This window comes from Castor canadensis, chromosome 3 (genome assembly GCF_047511655.1).
Source record: "Castor canadensis chromosome 3, mCasCan1.hap1v2, whole genome shotgun sequence".
Classification (NCBI taxonomy): Eukaryota; Metazoa; Chordata; class Mammalia; order Rodentia; family Castoridae; genus Castor; species Castor canadensis.
This window is the reverse complement of record NC_133388.1, coordinates 121,433,959-121,447,012: the sequence shown is the minus strand read 5'-3', so window position 1 is coordinate 121,447,012 and position 13,054 is coordinate 121,433,959. Positions and strand designations below refer to the sequence as shown.

The window sequence follows — 13,054 nt, the reverse complement described above, 5'->3', positions numbered from 1 at the left end:
ACACTATTTAGCCATTACCATTTGATTGAAGCTGATAACTACGTGGTAGCATTTTGCATATTTATCTCTTAAGGAATTGAACACTTCCACATTAAGTCTCAAAAAATTCTGAAGCTGTTTTTCATACACAGCAATTACTCAAAATGCATTTTTCACCCAACTGGGAATCTCATAACTGCCTCATGAACAGATCCAAATGCCAGGCTCACTTTGCTTTTTCCTATCTATGCTAGGGCAAACCTGTGAAGTTTTTTTTTTTTTATTTCCAGAGAACTGTACTTTCTCTGTAAAGAAAAGTTCTTAGCTGAGAGCACAGTTCACAGAGCATTCGGCAATGCCTATAGTGCCACTGCTGCTCTGCTCAGTCACCTGGCGCCTCTCGTCCATTAAAGCAGAGGTGCATTCTTTGTTAGTGCCTTTTTGTCCTATGAGCCAGTCCTGTTGTGGTTCAAAAGGAAAAGAGTGAAAACAATTTATTGAACTAGCTGAGCAACTGATTCTGTGGGGGTTCACCCCTGACCTTTACAAGGACAATATTTCCATAAACAAATTGGGAGCTTTGTTTTTTTCCATGAAGACAACTAATCCAAACTTTAAAGACATTTGAATGTGGAATCACTTTACTGTTCTTTTCTATAATGATCTAGATTGAATGTCATTATGCACTGAAGCTTACTGAGTAATTGAGTACATATGAGCTTTATTTGATGATATAGTCATGGCTTTTTAAATATAAACCAGTTTTTGAAAAATTAAAATCCCTCTTAAATCATGTTTTTGATGCCCATTTCTTCTAAGCTTTCCCTGTTTACTTCAGTCATTTGCTAACTTAACTTTGATCTTTATTTTTGGTTTACCTTTTTCTCACAGCTGCTCTTGAAAGTTATAATAAAAGTGATTGTTTATGTTGGTTATGTACATTTTAAGAATGAGGACTTTAGGTTGCTTTAAAATTTACTGATATCTATGGTAAATAGTGTATTTTAAAAACTTGAAGTTCCAATAAGATTGCTGTTGTTTTTTTCCCCATCCAAACAGCTACACTCTACCTCACAGAACATCAACCTGGGACCAACTGCAAATCCTCAGTAAGTTTTAATTCTTTTCAAACAATCCTTTATCTAAATTGTAAGAAACTTTTTTTGAGTGTATACAGATGTAATTATATCTGTTTAATTGGGGGGCCTGTGAAAATATAGCCATAGTAATGATGACAACAATGCTATTGTTTGCTTGACTGACTCACTGTTGTAACTTTTCATAGCTTTAGTAGAGCCCTACTAAAGAGCTGTTTTTTTAACCTATAAATTGTTAATTGGATTCTGGCATTACGCCATTGTTACTGTTCTGATTTTATTTTTGTGTGCATATGAAAAATCAGTTGACCATATTTCCCAAGGATCTAAAATCCCATAAGGTATTCTAAAAAAGAAAAAGCATCCTTGCAGGCCTAATTAATACTCTCCTCATATTAGTGTTGATGGTGTACCAGCTTGTTAGCTGGTTGTTAGCCAGCTTGTTCCAGTGTCTTGATGGATACTACCATAAGGTCTTTAAACTTTATCTAGTTTTCCCCACATTTCCATATTTATTTGGGCACAGGGGAAACATTTTGAGGATTATGATCTGAGAAATGTCACATGAGACCAGGGGTAGCAAATGTAGGCCTCATCTCTACTGTCAACTCCAGCAGTTCAGTGGAAGTGAATATCTAGAGCATTCAATACAGAGGATTCCAAGGCTGCTACTTGACTTAGTTTGAAGAGTCCCCAGATTAATTAGTGATGTCTGCCACAGGCTGCAGTAAGTGTTGCTATTCTTACTTACCTGTAAGGCTTATTGGAATAAGCATGGAGTTTCTTTTATCCCAAGGCACCATGCTTTCCCTGCCATTTGATCTACTTGGAAAGTGAATATAGACAGATAAATGACCCAAGGCTTATGACCAGAGACACTTCAACATCATGAGGTCAGGAAAAAGCTGGTAATGAGGACTGAGAAAGAATAGTAACGTAGGATGAAAACCAGGAATACAGCGTCCTGAAGTTGGGAAAAAGAAAACATCTCAAGGAGGGGCTAATTAACTCTGTTAATGTTGCTGATAGGACAATAAGAGAGCGATTGAAACCTGACCAAGTACTGGATTTGATAAGTCATCGGTGAACTTCCTGAGCAGTTTTGATGCTGTAGGTACAAGCCTTGATATGAAAGCGTTCACAGCACTGGAGCAGAGGTCAGCAGGATAGACAGCAAGCTTAGCCCTATTACTGAGGGTTTGCTGCATAGGAAAGCAAGGGACTGGCCTGGCAACTTGAAGAGGAAGTTTGGTCTTGAGCATTCTTTTCTATCATTCATAGCATTGAACAAGATGGTACCTCAAAGCAAAATTTACTTTTGATTAGGGTTCATCAACAGCAGTTAATGATGGGGCCTCAGCCTATTTGCACTTTGGAGGATTTACATGTGTTTCATTGTTACATTTGTTGGTTTCATTTAAAAATTATTTCATTTTCTCAACATTTTAATAACAAAAAGAGCAGGTTTCTGAAAAAGAAATACATCTAAGTTTAGTTCAGTTAAGTATTTATCTCACTAATTAAGCTAGCCCTAGTATTACTGCCATGTGTGAATTGACTTTTTTAATAATCGTTAGAAATTCAAATTTAAATGGAGCCATTCCTCTCTGTTACAACTTAGGGATTCAACCTGTCTTGAAGGAAACAGTTCTTCCAGCTACTTAGCTCTACTTTACACTGCCATATGCATTTGACTGTATATAGCCAATGTTTTTTTTTTTTTCATTTTTCTTTTATTATTCATATGTGCATACAAGGCTTGGTTCATTTCTCCCCCCTGCCCCCACCCCCTCCCTTACCACCCACTCCGCCCCCTCCCTCTCCCCCCCCCTCAATACCCAGCAGAAACTATTTTGCCCTTATTTCTAATTTTGTTGTAGAAAGAGTATAAGCAATAATAGGAAGGAACAAGGGTTTTTGCTGGTTGGGATAAGGATAGCTATACAGGGCATTGACTCACATTGATTTCCTGTGCGTGGGTGTTACCTTCTAGGTTCTTTTTGATCTAACCTTTTCTCTAGTTCCTGGTCCCCTTTTCCTATTGGCCTCAGTTGCTTTAAGGTATCTGCTTTAGTTTCTCTGCATTAAGGGCAACAAATGCTAGCTAGTTTTTTAGGTGTCTTACCTATCCTCACCCCTCCCTTGTGTGCTCTCGCTTTTATCATGTGCTCATAGTCCAATCCCCTTGTTGTGTTTTGCCCTTGATCTAATGTCCACATATGAGGGAGAACATACGATTTTTGGTTTTTTGGGCCAGGTTAACCTCACTCAGAATGATGTTCTCCAATTCCATCCATTTACCAGCAAATGATAACATTTCGTTGTTCTTCATGGCTGCATAAAATTCCATTGTGTATAGATACCACATTTTCTTAATCCATTCGTCAGTGCTGGGGCATCTTGGCTGTTTCCATAACTTGGCTATTGTGAATAGTGCCGCAATAAACATGGATGTGCAGGTGCCTCTGGAGTAACAGTCTTTTGGGTATATCCCCAAGAGTGGTATTGCTGGATCAAATGGTAGATCGATGTCCAGCTTTTTAAGTAGCCTCCAAATTTTTTTCCAGAGTGGTTGTACTAGTCTACATTCCCACCAACATTGTAAGAGGGTTCCTTTTTCCCCGCATCCTCGTCAACACCTGTTGTTGGTGGTGTTATAGCCAATGTTTTTATCTGATCAGTTAAAATAAATAAAAGGACAATCTTAGTATTCCTTCTGGCTTTCCTCTAGTTATCATCCAGGAGAGTAACACAGACAGGTCATATCTTTAATGTATAAGTGACCTGTGTAAAATACCGTGAAGACTTTTTTTTTTCCGCACCAGAAAGTTTTCTTAGCATTTTTACTAGGTGTTACAACTAGTAACTTCTTTTTTAGAAGAATTACCAGATATAGGGCTGGGTGCATGGCTCAAGTAGTAGAATGCTTGTCTAGCAAATGTGAGGCCTTGAGTTCAATCCCTAGTACCACAGGGAGGGAAAAAAAAGGAATTACCAGATACTGATGATCGTGATCGTGCTTGGAATGCATTACTTATTTACACAATTAATTCAGTTTCCTTACTAACAACATTGGTAAAGTTCATGGTTAATAGATAGAGATACGTTATAGATATATATCTTTATAGAGTTATATCTCCATCCTTCTCTCCCAGAGAATGTTATTAAAGTCCATCTTTAGCAGAACTTAAGAAGACTTAAATAAAATTAGAAAATATTTAATCACAAAGTATCCCTTAGTAAAAACAAGATTTGCCAGGTGTTCTGAAAGCTGGGGTCATCATACCTTCATAAGTATTTTGTACCTAACGTGTATTCGTTAAAGAATGAGATGTTATAACAGTTTGTACTTTTCTTACCAGAAGTCTGACAAGTCATTCTTAATTTATTTCAGTGCTAAACCAACTGACTTTGATTTTTTAAAAGTTATTGGAAAAGGCAGCTTTGGCAAGGTAAGAGTGTTTGTATTTTCTCAATCAGTGACTAAGTCCTTAGGGAATGAGTGTATGCTTACATGTGTGAGTCATGGGACTTGGTTGCATGCAAGACATAGACTTAAGCTTCTTTCTCTGTCCTCAAAGTGTTAACAGAATAATTAGGGAGATAAAGCATGCTCTCAGATTCTAAAAGTATTTGTTGAGCACCTATGTGTCTAGTACCCATGGGCCCTGGTTAAATACTGTCAAAAACCTGTCATGGTTACTATTTCCATGATGCTTAGAAGCTAGTGGGGAAATAATCTGTTAAAAACTTGCTGTCAAGTATGTATAAAAAGTAATGGGGCTGTGATGGACATCAGAAACAGTGTGAATGACAGGACAGTATGCAGCAGCAGAGGGCAGAATCCCTATTTAGATGGGTTGGTTGAGGATGACTTCTTTAAAGATGTGCTATTTAAACTGAGGCTGGAAAGAGAGAAATGAACATCTGTGTGAATAATAAATAGTTGGCAAAGGGAAGGAATGTAAAGACCCTGTTTATTTTCATAGACTATCAGATGGATCATGTAACTTGACAATATAGCTATATCAAAAAAGGAGAATCACCAGGAAAAGCATCATAGATGAATTTATCAGAATGATCAGATATATTCAAGTGTTTTTTCACATTGTTTTTCAATCTATAGTAAAAGTGAAAATGTTTGCATTTAATTATATTTTGCTATATTCATAGCTTTTATTATTTCCAGTTTTATTATTTTCAGTTCCTTTGAGATCAGAAGTTGTGATAGTACCATTAAAACCCATGTGCACTCATTCATTCACCACCTGTCACATGCTGTGCATTGTACTAGTATAAACAATAGAAAATTAGAAATGGATCTTACTCTCAAAATGCTAATAGTTTATTGGAATGTTGGAGACAGTTTGTCACTAAAAACAAAAACAAAGCTGGGTGTGATGGAGCATGCTTGTTATCCCAGCTATTCAGGAGGCTGAGGCAGAAGGATCATGAGTTCAAGGCCAGCCTGGGAAACATGAGATTCCCATCTTAAAAACAGCAATGAAGAACAAAAAGGTTGTTTTTGGAACTTCACACTTAGCTCTAGAATCCACCAGGAATTTGTTCATACATATTATGTGAGGTGTAGGGTCACAGTTCATTTTTTTCCTATGGGTATTCAGCTGATCCTGCAGAATTTATGAAAAGACTTCTTTACTCACTGATCTGCAGGCCGCTTTCATTATATATCCCATGCACAAGTCTGTTTTAGATTTTATATTTCTGTTTCTACATTTTGATATTCTATCCATTGTTCTACTTATCCTGGCACCAATGCCACACTGTTTTAACTGTAGCTTGATAATCAACAGGACAGATCCTTTCCTTATTCTTCAAGAGGCCTTTCTTAGGTTTTTGCATGTCCATAATACATTTTGGAGTCATGTCAATTTCTGCAAAAACTTCAGTTGGGACTGGGATCACATTGACTCTGTAAATAATTTGGGGAGAGTTTATGATATCTTTATGATATTGAGTCTCAGTCCATGACCATGGTAAAACCCTTTGTTAATTTAGCTCATTTAACTTCTCGATATTCATAGCGTTCTGTATGGAATTTTATACAGATCTTTAATTAGATTTAATCTTAGGTTTTTTTATGCTGTTGAAAATCTGTATAATTATTGAGGGTGAATATATTCATTAGCTATGATAAATTGGTTGTACTCCTACCTAGCTTCCCAACGGGAAATGCATATACATATGAAAGGCCTACGTAGTCATGCTCATACATCACTATTCAGAAACAATTTGAATATCACTGAAGGAATGTATAGTGGAATATTCTGCATAGCAATGAAAACTATGCTTCATTCCACAACATAAGTGAATACTGCATAATTTAAAGTGAAAGAAGTGAGAAAAGGAAAATTTTGTTTGTATAATTCTAATTACATAAATTTTTTTAAAAATCCAAAGCTACTTGTTATGGCAAGTCAAGAGAGTGACAATTACCTTTGAGGAGGAGTTGGATGAGTCATTAACTGGGATGGGGCAAAAGAGAGATTTCATGTTACTGGCATGTTTTATTTGACCTAGATAGTGGTTTCATAGGTGTGTTCACTGTGTCATAATTTATCAAGCTATGATGATTTGTGAGTTTTTCTACATGTATGGTGTGTTTAATAAAAATTTTAAATCTTACAAAGTGATTAGAAAATGCAATAAAACCAGCAAAAGGCTTTAAAACAAAAAGAAGGGAAAGCAAACAAATGCAAATTCACATTCTGCTTGAAAAATAGAAAGGTACATAATAAACTGAACATATATAACAGCAGTCTGACATTTATTCTAGACACTGTACAGTGGGTGGTCTTGATTCCACTTTGTGTTTGATGATTTGTTTCTTAACCTATCTGTTGTCCAAATCTGCCAATCTACTGGAAAAAAAAATGCCTTTTTTTTTTTTTAATCGTCACACAGATTTATTGCCTCCCAGCTCTGGGACTCAAAAGTCCCAAACCAAGGCATGAGCAGGGCTGTTTCCTTCAGGAGACTCTGCACAAGGGTCAGTTCCATGGCTCTCTCCTGGCTTCTGTGTTGCTGGCCATCCTTGGTGTTCCTTTTATTATTATTATTATTATTATTATTATTCATATGTGTATACAATGCTTGGGTCATTTCTCCCCCCTGCCCCCACCCAAAAAATGCCTTCTAATTGCCACATTTTTGAAGTATTTTCTAAGAAGGTACTTATTGATGAAAGATGCATCGGAGAAGGAAAGGTTAGGCAGCTTAGAGTTGTCAAGAAAGAAAAAAAATTGAGGAAGAAATGTTCACTCAAGTCATATTCTGTTGAGAACAAGAAAATAAGAAACAAGAAAAATGCAGTTAAGCAGAGGACATTTTCATCCTGAAAATGTTTGACTCTTGTCTTTATAAATAACAAACATTTTTATTGATAGACTTTCTTTCTTAAAACAGTTTTAGATTTAATGAAAAATTGAGCAGACAGTGCAAAGAATTCCCAACACAGTTGTGTTCTTATGAGCATCTATGTTAGTATGGTACATTTATCACAACTGATGAACCAGTGTTGATACATTACTAACAGAAGACTTACTCAGATTTCCTTAGTTTTTGCCTTGTGTCTTTTTCTGTTCAAGAGTATTTAGACTGAGAGTTACAGGTTTTAGCAGGTAAGACCTCAGAGATACTAGAAATAAGCCACAGCAATACTACCAGTTGCTGTGTCAGATCAGCTAAAAAGCTTTGGGACAAATTGTTTAATAATTATAGAACTTGTGGGTGGTCTCAAATTCCTTACAGTTAACAATGGGAATGTGTTCTGATAAATGTGTTCTACACTTGATCTTAGCCAAAAGGCCAAGAAATGATGATAAATGTGTCTTTAAGCAATTTCATCATTGTGAGGACATCACAAATTATACTCACACAAACCTAGATGGTGTAGCCTTCTACATACCTAGGCTGTATGGTACACACTGTCATATATGTGGTCCATCACTGACCAAAATATTGTTATGCAGAGCATAACAATATTTCCAAGACCTTGAGTAAGTATTCCATTTTCTGGGGCAAGATCCTCTAGGTTTCTTCAGATTCTTAAAAGTGTCTGTATGCAACCCAGTCTATTGTAAAAACTCAGCTATACATGATGCCTCTTCCTCTGAACTATTCTGAATTTAAAGCCAATAAGATTACCTAAATATAAAGAAGAATGCGGGCTGGCGGAGTGACTCAAGTGGTCAGAGCACCTGCCTAGCAAGCGCGAGGCCCTAACTTCAAACCCCATTGCTGCCGAAAAAAAAAAACAAAAATAAGAATGCCTTTTGGTCACCAGAAATAAATCATTTCCTTTATATAGCTATGAAGTTCATATCCTCAGTATTTTCTAAGGGCACTCTGAGTTAACACACACATTAAGCTCTCAAGCAGTATGGATTTGGGTCTCATTATCAATATATTAAGTGATAAAGAAATGGTGCCTGATTATCCAAATCACTGTCCTTTTCTGTTTTATTAAAATAGCTAAGGAAATGAAATTATGTAAATAAATTTAGTAGTACTCAATTTTCAAAAGGAAAACATTATATAGGTCCCTTGTCGACTTACATTTTGTAAAATTTAAAAATTAGTTCATCAACAAAGAAGTTCTCCCTATAAAAATAGTGAAATTTCTAATTGTTTACATAATCTTTTTAACAGGTTCTTCTTGCAAAGCGGAAACTGGATGGGAAGTTTTATGCTGTCAAAGTGTTACAGAAAAAGATAGTTCTCAATAGAAAAGAGGTAAAATAGCTGTTGTTTCTCCTTAGCTCATTTTCTTAACTAACAGAATTGTTTTCTGGCATATAATACAAGTTGATTCTTTTCCTTTTTTTCTAGCAAAAACATATTATGGCCGAACGTAATGTGCTCTTGAAAAATGTGAAACATCCATTTTTGGTTGGATTGCATTATTCTTTCCAAACAACTGAAAAGCTTTATTTTGTTTTGGATTTTGTTAATGGAGGGGAGGTGAGTTTTGTAATTAAGTTTTCTAGTATTGATAATAGAAAAATAGCTTGGAGTCAGAAAGGTTTACTTGTAAGTTTTAAAGTGACAGTTTATTGTCAGCAGCTGTGTGTTGAGTAAATATTCAAGGGACTGACTAAGGGCCCTTTAACATATGGTGTAGTGGGGAAATTCATAAAACAACCTTGGTGTGAAGCTATAGACATTATGAATAGGTTTGTCACTAAGCTGTAAAACAAGAATGATGTACTGAAATATTAGAATAAAATATGATTTGTAGTTAAGGTAATGACTGTTTCCACAGGTACCTATAAATCTTACTCCAGCCTGCATTTTCTAAAAGGCACAAACTATTACTCACTGAGGTGATCCTCTAATAAAGAACCCTGTGGTGAAGTCAGTTGGGAAATGATTCATGTTTTAACCACCTTTTGGTTGATTCACAGAATATTTTAGCATGTTAAAGACTTTGAGAAGATCTGTTTAGAACAAAGAATTTCTAAAAGTCTTTTTTTAAATCACACAATCCCCTGTTTGAGCCAAATCTATTAGTAATAGTCTCCAAAACTCTGATTGAGAAGAATATTGAAATATACTTTGTAAATATAATAGTTACAGCAGTCGCTAATGTGTGTTGAGTATCACTTATGTGCCCAGCACTCTGGCTCTTTGTGTATATTATTTTATCTTAACAGTAGTCTAATTATAAAAGACAAACTTGGGCACAGAGAAGCCATGTAGCTCGTAGAAGTTGTGTAGTTAGCAAGTATTGGAGTTGGACTGAATTCAGGCATCAGGCAGATTAATTCCAGGTTCTAGACAGCTGACCATTCCTGTGGTCCTCAGTTCTCACATGTTTCTAATTTGTTTGATCTGTGACCCATGAGTGTCGCTTAAAATTATTTTAACTAATAGATATTACCATCTTTACAAAGGAATCATCCATTCCCTAATCTCAGCAGAAAGAAGAAGAAAGAACATTTCATTGTTTTGTAGTATACCTACCTATAGCATAAAGCAGCTAGGAGGAAAACTTGTTTCTATTCTGCAAATCTGACAATTGATTAAAAACACCCAGATCATTTTGGGACAAGGTCCTAAAAAGAATCTACTTGAACTCCTTATCTATGACAAAAGTCTCTTAAGGCTCAGCATAGAAGCAAGATTTTGAGGTATCCTGATTCAGGGATGTAGATGACCTCACATTGTTCCCAATTTGGAGCTTGTCATTTTATTTTATGTGTGTCCAAATGCTAGCAGCTAATAAGAAATTATTCTGGGTTTGCACTTTGCAATTATTTTGCATGCATTATTTCAGTTAGCCCATAACTTTTTGAGATTACTCTTCTAACCCATTTTATGGATAAGAAAATTGAGGCTCAGAGAGGTTAACTTTCTCAGTGTTCTGGTGTCAAGTTCCACATTTAACCTACACTTTGTGACTGTAGTGCCACTCTGTATCTCTGAAGTGCCACTGTGTATCTTTGAAGTGTTCATGTGAGGTATCTAACTGCACATAAGATCCTACTATGAGTTTTCTGCTTTAGTTTTGGTTTCTTCATGCTGTTGTAGGACTGTGCTTCTGAGCCCTTTTTATACAGTGTCTGCTTAAAACTGATCAGCAAAGGTGCAAATAGGCAGGCTTGTCATCCAAGAGATGTACTTGACTGAGATAATGAAAAAATGAAATATAATAGAGGAACTAGGAAGCATAAGAAATGAGCTGGATGCTGGACTGAAGTAAGAGGATTGAGAATTTGAAGCTAACCTGAGTCACATAGCAAATTCTAGGTCATCCTAGGCTACATAGCAAGACCTTGTCTCAAAAAACAAAACAAGGGCCAGGCATAGTGGCACACACCTGTAATCCTAGCTAGTGGGAAGTGGAGGTAGATGATCAAGGTCCCAGACCTTTTACCTAGGTAAAAGGGTAAGATACTATCTAAAAAGTGAACTAAAAGCAAAACGATTAGAGTGACTCAAGTGGTAGGAGGGCCCTGAATTCAATCCCTAGTACCACTGAGAGGGGAAAAAAACAAAAACAGAAATGAACTAAAGTTCAGGTACTGCTCACATCCAGCCATTTCCAACCACATTGAATGTAGATGTTGATGGTGTGCAGCTTTCTAATTTTTTTTCTCCACAAGCAACCAAAACTCAGTTTTTACTGTACATTATATTCTCCTAGTCACTGTATTTGTATTTGGTTTTTGGTGTGTTTTTTTTTGTTGTTGTTGTTTGTTTGTTATATCTTGTTTTCAGCGGTACTAGGGTTTGAACTCAGAGCTTTAGCCTCACTAGGCAGTCACTCTTAACACTTGGCCATGCCCCCAGCCCTTTTTGCTTTGGTTATTTTGGGAATGGAGCCTTCTGTTTATGCCTGAACCGACCTGAACTATGATCCTTCTATTTCTGCTTCCCACATAGCTGGGATGACAGGCAAGTGTCACCATGCCCAGCTTTTATTGGTTGAGATTGAAGTCTCATAAATGTTTTCCTCCCTGGACTGGTCGAACTACAATCCTCCTGATCTCTGCCTACCAAGTAACTAGGATTCCAGGTGTGAGCCACCCTACCTGTCCTGTTTGTTTTTTAATGAAAAAGCAATACAGAGAGGCTCAGTACAATAATTACATGGCACTCTCAAGACTGTTAGTCTTCATTGACAATCTTCTTCTACAGTGGTTGTCTGGAAAGATTAGGATGAGGATTGAGAGGAGTACATGAGTTATGAGCGAAGTGAGGAAGGGTAAGCAAGATGATAGCTGAAAAGAGGATGATAGTTGAAAAGAGGATGATAGCTGAAAAGAGCATGATAGAATTATTGGATGAGAGAAGGAGGGTCACAGGCCTGAGTGTTACTGCATTTTATTTCATGTTCAAAATATCAAAAACAATTTCCACTTTTGTATTTACAGAATATGTTTAACACTATATGTGAATGATTTTAATATTTCCCCAACCCCCAATTTTGCAGCTGTTTTTTCACTTACAAAGAGAACGGTCCTTTCCTGAACACAGAGCGAGGTTTTATGCTGCTGAAATTGCTAGTGCATTGGGTTACTTGCACTCCATCAAAATAGTGTACAGGTAAATTGTTTTAAGTTTTACATGTAAAAGTATTTTCAGTCTTAATTCAGGTAAAACTCAGCTTTTTTTTTTTTTCTTTCCTCTTAATTCGATAGAGACTTGAAACCAGAAAATATTCTTTTAGATTCGATGGTAAGTATTGCCTTTTAAAAATTTGTTAGTTCTCAAATTTTTGTTGTTGTTATGCATGGTGGAAAAGTGTCTTAAATGATCTCTACTATATGATTGCATTTATATAACGTTCTTGAAGTGATAAGACTAGAATTGGGAACAGATTAGTGGTTGCAACAGAACAGGGTCCAAGGAGAGTGCAAAGATAAAGGAATAGCATTAGAGGATGTCTTTGTGATATAATAGCTCTCTATATTACACGAACCTGTACATGTGTATTTCATAGAAACTCATACACACAGGAGCATTCATCTTTAAAAAGTGAAACCAGTTATGATCTGTCTTCTAGTTAGCAGTATTGTACCAATGTCCATTTCCTGCTTGATATTATACTGTAATGTCAATACTGAGGGAAGCTGGGTGAGAGTACATAGAACTCTTATGTACTATTTTTGAGTTTCCTGTATGTCTGTTACAAAATAGAAAGGTTTTAAAAATTGCTAATTTGTATCCATGTATTATTTTACCTTTCTGCCCCTGTATTTGTCAGGGACATGTTGTCCTAACAGATTTTGGACTTTGTAAAGAAGGAATTGCTATTTCCGATACCACCACAACCTTTTGTGGAACACCAGAGGTAAAAAATATATCTTGTCATTGATATAATTTGTATAATAATGTGTGGTTTACATTTGCATTCTATAAAAACACGTTTTAACTGACTTTGCAGCTCATTTAAAGCTTCAGTTTGCAGTCATTCTTTTAAAAGATTTCTATGTGGAATGTTCACTTAAAAT

The 13,054-nt window shown here is 36.2% G+C and overlaps 1 protein-coding gene across 5 annotated transcripts in view; it reads left to right on the top strand.

The window, feature by feature from the left end:
* The window catches only part of Sgk3 (serum/glucocorticoid regulated kinase family member 3), a 153,091-nt gene that overhangs the window by 117,684 nt on the left and 22,353 nt on the right, over positions 1 to 13,054 (top strand). For all 5 annotated transcript variants that reach the window (XM_074068585.1, XM_074068582.1, XM_074068583.1 and 2 more), the window contains exons 7-13: positions 1,039 to 1,088; positions 4,471 to 4,528; positions 8,748 to 8,831; positions 8,928 to 9,059; positions 12,034 to 12,146; positions 12,242 to 12,278; positions 12,808 to 12,894. In XM_074068585.1, coding sequence (XP_073924686.1) covers positions 1,039 to 1,088; positions 4,471 to 4,528; positions 8,748 to 8,831; positions 8,928 to 9,059; positions 12,034 to 12,146; positions 12,242 to 12,278; positions 12,808 to 12,894 — 561 coding nt within the window. The remainder of the gene's footprint in view (positions 1 to 1,038; positions 1,089 to 4,470; positions 4,529 to 8,747; positions 8,832 to 8,927; positions 9,060 to 12,033; positions 12,147 to 12,241; positions 12,279 to 12,807; positions 12,895 to 13,054) is intronic.